Raw genomic sequence first — 11491 nt, 5'->3', positions numbered from 1 at the left:
GCAGCAGGAAACGAAGAAGAGGTGCGTAAGCAGCATTTATTTTCAGGCAAGGACACACACAGGTTGATCGCGTTAATGGAAAACTCCCGAAAAAAGGTCAAAGCGAAAAGAAAGAAGCGCTGTCAAGCTTCTCAAGCTTCCCGTTGCCAAGCTTCTCTTCCGTACGCCGGGGATTGCTCCGCATGCAGGAGTCTTCAGCCAAAAACCCTCACGTCGACCAGACGCATCTTCAGGCTGTCTTGGTCTGCACCGCTTTCTCTGCTTTCTCTGCGTTGATCTGGACCCAGGGGTGGGCCAGCACTTCGTCAAGTGAAATGCGCTCAGCGGGCTGTTTCTTGAGCAGCTGTTGGACGACAAAGAGACAACTATTAAATGAGACCAAAGAAAGAAACATGACTTTGGGCGCCCCTTAAGTTCCTTAAGCCCTTAAGCTCAATGGAGCCATACTTCTTGATTCTGCATCCGCAGGCATTGAATTCCGAAATATGCTACCAGTGTGTCAAGGCGCCCAGGCTGGTGTGAACAAACAATACTGTCATTCAATGGGGCACCTAGAGCCTAGGGCAGGTATAGCTTTGGAAGTGCTACCACATTAACCCAATGCCCGTACAGATCATGGAGCATGAAAAAAAGTGACATGTCCCACCCTCCAAGAAATACGAGCAGTACCGTAACTCGCCTTCTTGATCAGGTCTTGCGCTTCCGCACCGACGCGCGGCGGAAAACGCACAGGGTCCTGGCAGATGCGGCGGCAGGTCTCCTGCATGCTGGGGGACTCGAAAGGCGGTCTTCCGACCAGGAACTCGTAAATGAGAATGCCCAGGGCCCAGTGATCCACCTTCTCGTCGTAGGCCTTGTTCTGGATCATCTCCGGTGGAAGGTAGTCCAGGGTCCCGCACATTGTCGCCCGCCTGCGCCCAGCGGCTTACTGTCACTCAGTTGAGTCGCATTCTTAAGTACAGATTAGCGAAAATTCCCATTAGATGGCATTAGCACCTATAGGTTGTATTCACCCGGCGTGGAATGCATGCGGGCAACTATGCGCGTGCACCGCTATAATTTTGCCCAAGCGTATGTGTTGCTAAGGTGATGCCACACTGGTTACGTCGGGCTTCACGACATGGCAGTGCTTGTTGTGCTGGCGCCCAATAAAGCACAGCACATGACAACAGCGAGCTGTCCGATGTTCCAAACTTGGCCCCACCGAACGCGAAGTAATACCTCAACGATAAATACTGTTACGGGCAGCACAATACTTATCGCCAAAACTTATCGCCAGACACGGTTCAGATCGTCACACGACTAGGTAGAGCGGTAAAAACTCTAAAGACTATAGAAGGCGTGCAACTGCATCGTGATGTACAAAGTGCGTATGCAAGTAAAAGCCGATTGTCAGTGTCTGTCACCTGTTCAAGGACAACAGAAACATTGTTGGAGAAAATTTTGATGTGCCGAAGCCAGCCCAAGTGATTTCTTCAAAGGTCGCTTGCGATTCGCCAACGCTTGTGCTGGCTGCGCAGCGCGAGCACGGCGTGTCGCTAACTGCTACGCTACCATTGTGCCTGAATCGGCGTACGCGTGAAACAGTCGTTCAAAACCATTATTTGGTTTTTGTACTCAACCACGCATCAGAGTACACTTGTGGCGACATCCGTGGTCGCAGGCAACTGCAGCGTCGGCCTCTTGCGCGCCGTGTCGCTTTCGTTCGCTGCCACGGTTTCATTCTCCGAGAATGCGAAGTTCTCGAGGGCAAGTAGAGCGCCACCACATAATGTGAGTGCAATTATTATAGATCTGCTGATGCCACCGCCAAGATTCGGGTTGAAACTCGGCCGATAATGCACGCTAGTGTTCTTTTTCTGCGCGTGCAAAGATGCGCGTGCAAAGCGCATGCGCAGACACAGCGGGAAGTGTCATGGTGGTTTTCAGTCTTGCCAAGCGAAGAAATCGCCCGCTAAACTATTCAGGAAATACCATTTCTAACACAGTATAGTGCAACATCTCCGAGACAGGCATCACTGCCGCAAGACAGCAAGCTCGCAGACACACCTTAGAAGTCTCGAAACGCAGCTTTCATTCTGACGTAGGCCCACAATTAGCAGAGGTGGCTCATTAGACAGTTTTAGTTGAGCGCACGCAGCAGCTCTGCACGCGCAAGGAACTTGCGGAGGCGCGAGAGCGCATGCGCAGTACGTAAGCGGCCGCCGCGCGCTTTGCTGCGCCCGAAAGTTTTCGATTCTTGCGTTGCGGGTTTTGCGGGCTTTGCGGGCCGTGCGCGAGGCCACTCCCGTCCTCTTTCCGGTCTCTCTCGCTCGTGTACGAAGGGAACAAAGGAATGGCGTCTCCCCACAAACTTTTCCCCTTTTCCCACTCTCCCCCATCTCTTTCAGGGTCTTATGACCTCTTCCAATAAACAGCCAATCAATCAATCAACCACAAACTGGTTTACAGCTTCATCTGACTAGGTTTACGTCTGGCGCTGGCCGACAATCACATGTTTCGTTCGCCATTCTGGCGTTCAGCGGCGCTGCGTGACACACAAAGCGCGCATTTCGGCGCTACTGGTTTATCCACGCACCAACTTGTGCGTGCGGTCAAATAAAACTGGTTCTTAGGGAGAACTTCGCTGCGCGCGCTGTACTGCCTCTACGTGCGCGCGCAACTCTCTGCGTACGCTCAACAAAAACTGTCTATTTACCCCTTGTCAACGGCAACACAATTTGCCAGCATCCTTTGCGGGTGTATACGACACCCTGAAGCCGAAAATACAAAGACGTTATTAATACGGCCCTTTATATCAAGGCTATAGCCTATCACACCAAGCCACGGCTACAAATGTGTTGCGATGTATGTAAACACGGTTTCTTTGGCCCCTTCGTCGTACCTCACAACGGTTCCAACCGTGGTTCCACTACTAGCACCAAACTGACGCAGCAACATCACCCAACTTATAACAGTGCTGAAGACAGAAACAAAAATTAAAGCCGTTCAAGTCAATGCGAAAGCTGTCAGAAGTGCAGAGCAGTGATTCGACATCATGGGCTGTAGCGCCGTTATCCGCTCACTGCTACCCACCCAAAGCAATTCAAATTCTCCGCCGTCTCAGTGCTCGCACGCCTCCTGCCTGAAACTGCGTCAACGGGAGTTCTGTTCTTTTTCTGCTCGCTTTTCCTCCCGCACGTGCCGGTATTGCACTGCCACTTTTTTCGCTTACTATCGTAAAAACCAACCCGACGAACGTTTTAAACTAAAAGGTTGCGGGTGCTGCCCGTTAATTACATATATTTTGCCTCAAACGTACAGTCATGGCCAATTCAAATACGAACCGCGGAGCTCATGGCCGAAGATGCCGGTGCCGTCACCTGGCAGCGGCCGTGGAAAACGCACGGACATGCGCAGTTGAGATGGCGGGAACGAGGCTGCGTGTCCCACCGCGATATGTTGCCCTCTGATCGCTGGTATGCTTGCCTTGTCGCCATGCCGCAAGAGCGCAGCAAGCACTGAAAGTACTACCGCCACTGCAGATGCAGGTGTTGGTCGCGTTGAGAGCAATGCGGAGCGTAACTGCCTGCAGCTGCGGCAAGTGCTTGCGTGGGAGCTGCGAGCGCGCTCTCACGCGAGCTCATGCTTTATTGAAGAAAACCAGCGCACAGAAATGGAGACAAAAATAAATGCATGCCGCCTAAATTTTGATGGCCCGGCAATGTTTTGCGTTCGTGATGCAGTGGCTTGGGAATTGAACAATGAGCTGGCCGCAAAGAATGCGCCTTTGTTTACGAAGTCATGGCTGTGTCATTTATCGGGTTCGGGGCTTGTAGCAAAAGATAGATACATTACAAAATACATTATTGTTACACATTACATATACATTACATACATATACATACAATACATTACATGCATTACATACATTAACAATATACATTAACTGCAAACGTTGTGATGGCTGGGAAAATTACTGGCAGAATTCTAATATTAACAAAAGTTAAGAAGGTTGGCAGGTCCAACTATTCTAAGGCCAGTTGCCCTTGCACAACAATTTGGCGGCCGATTTTTTTTTTTTTTTTTTGGCAGGCACCCCAGTGCTTGTAGAAATCTGCGAAGCGGGCAGCACTGAGCATGGTTTGGGCGTGACCCAGGTGCCCATCGTTTTTTCCGCAAGCTACTGCACCCCATATGCAAAACTGTGTCGGCAGTGTGACGCCGCCACACACGGGGAGCAGGCGCTCGTGTCATCCGAGCACTCGCGCCGCATCGCTAACAATTGTTTTCAGCGCTCTTGCGGCATGGCGACAAGGCAAGCATGCGAGCGATCAGAGGGCAACATATCGCGGTGGGACACGCAGCCTCGTTCCCGCCATCTCAACTGCGCATGTCCGTGCGTTTTCCATTGCCGCTGCCAGGTGACGGCACCGGTACCTTCGGTCATGCGCTCCGCGGTTCGTATTTGAATTGTCCATGACTGTACATACAGTTTTCTTTGCGCTAAACAATGTGGGGATGTATGACAAGCGCCAGTGGTTCACGAATTTAAAACGCTTATGACAATGTAAACCGCTTGGCTTTCGAAGCCTCTGGGTTACGCCGCGACGACACCGGCTACGACGGAACACCGGCTCTACTTGGATCCAGCGAGTGAGCTACGACGACAAGGCGCGGCTCTAAAGTGCTCTGCACCTAAAAGGATGAGCGTGAGACGCCGTGGCAACTACCTTGAAGACGGGGAATGCACGGACCATCCAAAGTCCGCCATCTTGACCTCCCCATGGTATCCCAGCAGCAGATTCTCGGGCTTGATGTCGCGGTGGATAACGTTGCGTTCGTGGCAGTACTTCAGTGCCTGGCCCAGCTGGAAGACATACTGCACACGCGCACATGCGCACACATAGCTGTGACAGGAGATGAGTGAGAACCACATCACCTGGCAACAATGTTTGAAGTGTTTATGTGTTTGCTATCTCAAGTACATTTCCTAACAGAACGAAGCGCACCAAAAACCAGACGAAGGACGTGACACACAAGAACAGGCACTGTTCTTGTCTGTCTTTGTCTGTCACGTCCTTCTGCTTTTGCTGCGCTTAACAGCGGTTTAACAAAGAGTACCAGCTAGCTTGTACACTTACGCTGTTAGAGAACGAGCTGTTTGTCTTAGACTCAGGGTTCAAAATATTCTTATGGCCCTTCTGGTGTTTGCTTCACGTAACGGTGGTTTAACAAAGAGTACCAACTAGCGTGTACCCTTATGCTGTTTGAAAACGAGCTGTTTGTCTTAGACACAGGGTTCAAATTATTCCCATTGCCTGAAAAATCATTCCTTCACCGGCACATTAAAAAACTTGTACACTGAACATCTGTTAGCAGCAATATTGCTCTGCATTCTATAAATTCAAAACGCGTCGTATGGCTACAGATTAATTCTAGCAACTGGAACTCCTTAACGCGCGCCTAACTTTTTCTCTTTAGTACATGTACTTGCAGCTAGTTGTTACGTAACATGATTTCCCTCGCTTGAGACATTTCCCGACGTGCCACATTGTCAGCATTCAACTAAAACGAAAGACGGAGGTGCGCTATGCTCCTGCACCAGAGGAAAAAAAGCACTGTGAACCCGCTCTCAGTTCCCCTGCTTTCCTGGTTTCTGGCCAACACAAGGTTTTTTGGGGAATAGTATCGACAAGTTAACGTCCATGACCGCCACTACAACCACGACGTTCCCGACAGCGCAAGGCGACGGGGAATCGAAACACTCCACTAGCCAAACACAGTCGGAAACACTATCAGAAGTCCACCCATTTACAATGCACCAACGTTGCCTCAGGTCGTTTTACACGTTCCATTGTCAGTCGTGTGAAAGAGGAAGGAATTACGCCGCAGACATACTCTGAAATTCTGACCTACAAGAGCGCCCCTCCCAGATACAAGTGAAAGCAATCCATTTCGGAACTGCCCTGAACTATTCTCCAGAAAAGCGAGCGCGCATACATTTCCGCATTTCCGCACCATGGTTCCACGGTACCCTTCTGGTAAAGGGCTCAGTCGTGTCCCCTTAGCCATAAGTCGAACTTTCTCTGAAACCAGGCAGCGTGGAGACTACAGCAATACTACACAGCTTAGCGAAGATGCCAGAGGGCGTGTGATTATGCGAAAGTATACGGACCGTCGCAGCCTCCTGATCACTGAAGTACTTGGCAGTGGTGAGCTTTTTGTAGAGCTCCCCCTGGGGCGCATACTCCAGGATGAGGTACAGCCGCGTTTTATCGTGGAACCAGTTGTACAGGCAAAGGATGTTGGGGTGCCTGTAATTGTGATGGAGAACATTCCAAGGAGGCAAGACAGGACCTGATATCACACATGTCGCAAAACAAACCGTGTTCGCGCCCACCGCTTTTTCCAGAACACATGCTCGTATGGCAATCACAGAAATCAGGATGAAGCCATGCCCAAATTCAATTTTTTCAGCTCGTGAAAAATCACACACATGATTCATACGTTCTGTAAGTTAGGCAAGTGTGACTTTTCTCTGCCCGCAGGGTTGAACGGCGTTCCCCTTTTTATCACAATTCTCGCTCACTTGAACATTCTGTCTGCGACGAAAATATTACAAACCCTCTGGTGCGAGATGACATATTTTGAAATGCCGGAATAAATAGGAGGAGAGAAAGCACAAAAGCAGTAAACACTGTTCATAGGACACCTTCAAATTACCTTAGTCGTTTTACACTCCCAGATCTTAACTCCGAGAGAGCAGGAGGAATTCTAGCATTTCATGCGTTGAGCAGCAAAAACCAGCAGAACCCCTTAGCATTAGCTGCAATTTGGTTCCAATGTACAACACTGCCACTGTGTTCGTCAAAAGCCCCGTAAGGGTGGCCCGAACTAGGCAGCGGCGGAGAGGAAAAATTGTCATTTCGGTGGTTCTCGAAATTTTCAACGAATCACAACAACGCAGTTTATTTGAATTACGCTGTTGCAAAAAACGTCTCCGAGTATCGCGCATCAAAACCGAAACTATAGCATCAGGATTTCCTTGTCAGAAGTGGTCCATTTTTGGCGTCGCGACGAGGTTCAGTGTTCGATGTTGGAAGATTTTTTAGCATGCAAGTGGGTTAATAAATTTACCCCTTATAATTACACCGTTTATGTTGGCCGTAAAAAGTTCAGTTGTCTTTCTCTGCATAACGAACGCATCGCCCTATTTGACTGTAATAATGCAACCAAACATTCACACATTCCGGCTGTCAAGCCATCGAGTCTTTTCCCTTGGCCCTCTGGACTGGTTTACTCTCCTGGTCTATAATATCGGGAATAATGAGCATACTAAAACGAAATGAAGAGCAAAAACTAAAATATCTGCATATTGAGTCCATACGAGTCCAATATGAGTCCATCCGCATGAGTCCAATTCTGAAACAGCTACCCTCGCAGAAAAATAGAGGCTCGTGAACGCCTTATGCGCTGTTACGCCAGGCAAAGCATGGAGGGTGGAGTGGGGGCTTACCTGAGATGCCCCTGTATCTCCACCTCTCTGCGGACCTGGTGTTCGATGTTGTTGATCTGGAGTTGGGACTTGAACAAGACCTGCAGTCGCAACAAGCGACGCACCATTTTCAGTCTGGTCACGCAAGGGCTACTTGCCGTGTTTTGTTCCTTACTCAACGAAGTGGGGGCTCCGGCAGGGTCATTATTAGATGCATCTAAGTTCTGCCGCATACTTATCGCTTTGTTTTATTACGTGAGGCTTAAAAAATGCGGCTAGAGCAGGCAATGGAAACTTCGAATTTACAGCTGTCATTGCTGGTATAACGCAACTGGTTTCGCGATTATACCGTGGGCTATAAATAAAGCACCTAAGAGGTTAGCTTATGCCCACAGACACAGGTGTATACAAGGGGTACTGCTAGGTCTTAAATTCGATTAGCAGCTGACACTTCTATATCATGCAGGCTCGCGCCTCTAATGTCTGTCTGGTTCCCTCCATGTTCAGCAGACCACGGGTTTGCAAGGTGGGCTGTTTCCTGAGTTAGAGCCTACCTTGAGGGCGACAAGAAATTTCGTCCTCTTTTCTCGGGCCAGGTAGACGTGCCCGAACTTCCCTCTGCCCAGCGGGCGGCCGAGCTCAAAGTCGTCCAGGGACCAGGTCTTCGCATCCTGTGCTGCCGCCCTGCAAACGTCTGGTGCCATCAGAAAGGGTAGCCACACCCGCATTCCCTCCCGGTAACCTGTTCCGATTCAAATCCAAGCGTAGCATAGCTCATACCAAAACTCCGTCGCGTTGTTATCCCGGACAGTTTTCACGTAGGTGTCAAAGATGCAAAAAACAGGCCGATCTTGCGCATATATTACAAACATGTCCTAAGGCGACTCCTCGGGGACTCGAAATTACTAGTGACCTCAGACGCGGCGCAGAAACTCTGGGACATCCAGTTAGTCGAAGACACTTCTAGGACCACAGCGCTCCTGGCCGACGTCTAGGCTGGAGGTATGGCTATTCTCAACAAACTAGAGAAATAACAGTCGCTCCTTTCCCTGTGTTCCCTTGAATACCATCCGCCCTGGGGTACGTTTTATCCACACATGATAGATTGCAAGCATGAGTCGGAGCAAAGGGAGTGGAATGGCTCAAGCAAGTGTGCCGTTAGTAGGAGAAGCGGCTTACATTGTGGTGCTGCCTCGGCTGGCCAAGTCTCTCGAGCTTCGGACGGTGCTAGGGTCAAGAAGGCAGAGAACGCCGTCAAAAGAGTCTTTCAACCTGCAATGGAGCACCTCGTGAAGCCAGCCACAAGCTAGAAAACCGGCCGGAGCCGACCGAGCCGAAGCAATCGACCGGGTCGAAGCAAGCGGCTGGAAGCTCGTGGGATTTGAATCTGCTGCGTGAAGCACGCGGACCAAGCACACGGCCAAATGGCCGCTTAGGTTGCCTTGTTCGCTCAAGTGAATAGTGGAATTTCCTCTAATAATTACCGGCGAGAATTAACTCTAGCAGGGGTAAAATCTTTACATAAAAAGTATTAGAGAAAAGCGAGAAAAATAACAAGGGCTGATTACATGCAGGAGGAGGAAAATTAACATTTATTAGAGCAATCAAAGTTGTTTGGTTGGCCACCAGGTGGGGGACCTTCTTAGTCCAGAAAGGTCCGGGTCTGGGCGACCTGTCTCGCCCGGTCTACTACATGTTGGTGATCCGGTTGGAAGCTGGTCGTCCGACCCTCCCACCGACCCTCCCACCGGAGATTTTTAAAAAGTGGCTCCAATCCACATTGCGAATGTGGGTGGACCGCAAAGCTGTTTGATCCTTCGTATCCTCTTTCACTAGCGGCAGCTGCCAGGTGACCTTTTTCTTTATCGCGGTGGCAACCGCGTATTTTGCGGATTTTTTTGTGTATCATTAAAGTTTATCAACAACAGTGGGGTGCTGAGATGTTACCTCAGGAAAGTTTTTTACCGAAATTCAAACTTTTTAAGTAAAACCATGAGCCATTTATGTGATGGTGCATGACCACCGATATTGAGGAGCTTTATATTGGACAGGCGGGACGAAAATCCCCCTGTCGAAGGCGGACATTTAATAACGCCGCCGTCTACATTGCAAACGCGCAAAACAAACTTTATCTGACCGCCATGCGACTAATGACGATAACGTTATAATCGCTCCCGTTATAATCAAGCCCGTTCTTCATAGTACGAATTTCCCATCCAAATTCGCAACTGAGGTGCTGCTCGAGTGGTAAAACGACCTATTTGCCTATTTTAACTACTGCAACAAACTGCTAAGTGTAAAGTGACGTTCACAGAACTTTGAATGTCCAAAACCGTTGGTAATTTGCCACAGCAACGAGAATACATCGTTTTTCCTCACGAATGGCGCCGCAGCTGTAGATTTCGTAAGTGAAATTGCAAGTTTGGCTCATTCAGATCCAAATTCAAATTCAAATTCCTCATTTCAATCATGCTGACACAATATCTATCGTAAACTTCGCTCAAATAATCTGTATAATTAGAAAAAAAAAAGGAATGTCCCTGCGACCCACTAGCTCATTTCCCGCAACAGAAACTATGATGTCATACCAGCCAGCTCTGCGATTGGCGGAGGCCGGAAAGAGCAAACGCAAATTAGGCAGAACTTATAAGCTTGTCGAACGAGCTATTAGCGCTTAAATTTAGGGCACATGCTTTTTATATCAGTAAGAATGGTGGGACAAACAGTGGAAGTTACGAAAGCACACGTAAACATAAAAGTACCGATGCGTACTGCTGTTGGTACTGCATGAATTATGCTTCGTTTAGTTGCACAGCACTGCGGGACTTTGGGGTTGTCTCAGACGACACTGGCCGATTGACGCAAGCGACGGTGCTCTTACGTGTGCATGTCTGTCGAGTGATCACCATGTTTCACAAACCGAGTATCTTCTCCATTTACGAAAACAAGCCAGGTTTGAATACGGTCCCAAACAAACCGAATGCAGAAAACGGAACGGCTTGCCCCGCTGCGGTGGCGCCATCTAGTTTGACTAATAGTAAGCAAGTCTCCACTCTACATTAGGTTAAGCTGAAAGACCTGTTCTGATGATGTCATTTCAAACGTCGTTCAAACACGCGTTTTGACGCGAGAATCAAAACATTTGCTTAAATTGATTAATTTCGCAGTGAATAAAGCATCGTTTGCTTCCAAACAAGCGCTGGGGCCGCTATATAGAACACGAAATCTTTCGAATAAAACAAACTTGTATTTTGTCTTTATGGCCCTTTTAAGGTCCGTTGTGCACCAATGCAGAAAAGCAACGTTGTGTTTCATGACGATTAATGGTGGGTACAAAGACGTCTAGCCGTTTTGGGGTCACCAAAAAATCGAGGAGTGTCATCACCAATCGCGCAGGAAAGAAAAGCTTGAAAGAGTCTCTGAAGCCCCCTCTACTAAATCAGGAAGCGCCATTGTAGGAGGCTTCCCTTTTCAGGCCGAAAGCTCTATGCTCACGTATTTGCAAGGTCATTCATCGCGTCGCAATGGCCTTGAGCCGCCAGAGCGAAAGTGACAGGTGTGGCGTCGTGGCACTGATGCGTAGCAAATAGGCGACTCAGCCGCGATTGCTCGGATCCTCGCCGCTGTGGTACCACGTGACTATGCGAGGCTTCAATTGCTGCCTCGCTTAGTCGCTCGGCACCGCCCACACGCCAGTATCGAAGACATGCCTGTCGGGGTACTCGTTTGCCTAAATACGCAAAAAGCACGAACTGTGCCTTGGGTTGGGAGCAGTGGCGTCGCTAGAGATTGGTGGTGGGACCCTGGGCCCTGGGTACGACCCCTTTCGGAAGGGTAGCTGCAACTTGTCGCTGCCCAATATATAAAGAGGGCGTCGCAAACTGGAGTACGACTGCCATGACACCGCAGCTATCGTCCACTCAATTTGCACACTCGCCAGACTAAAATTTCCTTCCTTGTATAGTAGGGGTAATAGGGGAGCCCTGGAGAATACTCGCATCCAAGACCCACGGT

At 49.3% G+C, this 11491-nt stretch overlaps 1 protein-coding gene across 1 annotated transcript; it reads right to left on the bottom strand.

Annotated features, from left to right (window-relative positions):
* Window positions 1–229: 229 nt before the first annotated feature.
* LOC144153238 (aurora kinase C-like) lies at window positions 230–8207 on the bottom strand. The gene is made up of 6 exons (XM_077684887.1): window positions 8032–8207; window positions 7499–7578; window positions 6158–6296; window positions 4713–4861; window positions 647–911; window positions 230–343 (listed from the first exon to the last, which is right to left on the bottom strand). Exons 1-6 carry the CDS (start codon window positions 8203–8205, stop codon window positions 230–232), a joined length of 921 nt encoding a protein of 306 aa, XP_077541013.1. The 5' UTR covers window positions 8206–8207.
* Window positions 8208–11491: the final 3284 nt, after the last annotated feature.

Source organism: Haemaphysalis longicornis, unplaced genomic scaffold, assembly GCF_048455015.1.
Source record: "Haemaphysalis longicornis isolate Haplotype H1 unplaced genomic scaffold, Haemaphysalis longicornis Haplotype H1 scaffold_9, whole genome shotgun sequence".
Classification (NCBI taxonomy): domain Eukaryota; kingdom Metazoa; phylum Arthropoda; class Arachnida; order Ixodida; family Ixodidae; genus Haemaphysalis; species Haemaphysalis longicornis.
The sequence above is the reverse complement of the archived record's forward strand: the minus strand, read 5'-3'. Positions and strand labels throughout refer to the sequence as shown.

What these genes read in the sequence shown, in the direction of transcription:
- LOC144153238 (XM_077684887.1), bottom strand. Translation starts at nt 8,205, where the DNA reads ATGCGGGTGTGGCTACCCTTTCTGATGGCACCAGACGTTTGCAGGGCG. An exon ending in AATTTCTTGTCGCCCTCAAG is followed by an intron (nt 7,579 to 8,031) that starts GTAGGCTCTAAC and finishes TTGCGACTGCAG; the next exon opens with GTCTTGTTCAAGTCCCAACT. An exon ending in GAGATACAGGGGCATCTCAG is followed by an intron (nt 6,297 to 7,498) that starts GTAAGCCCCCAC and finishes TCACAATTACAG; the next exon opens with GCACCCCAACATCCTTTGCC.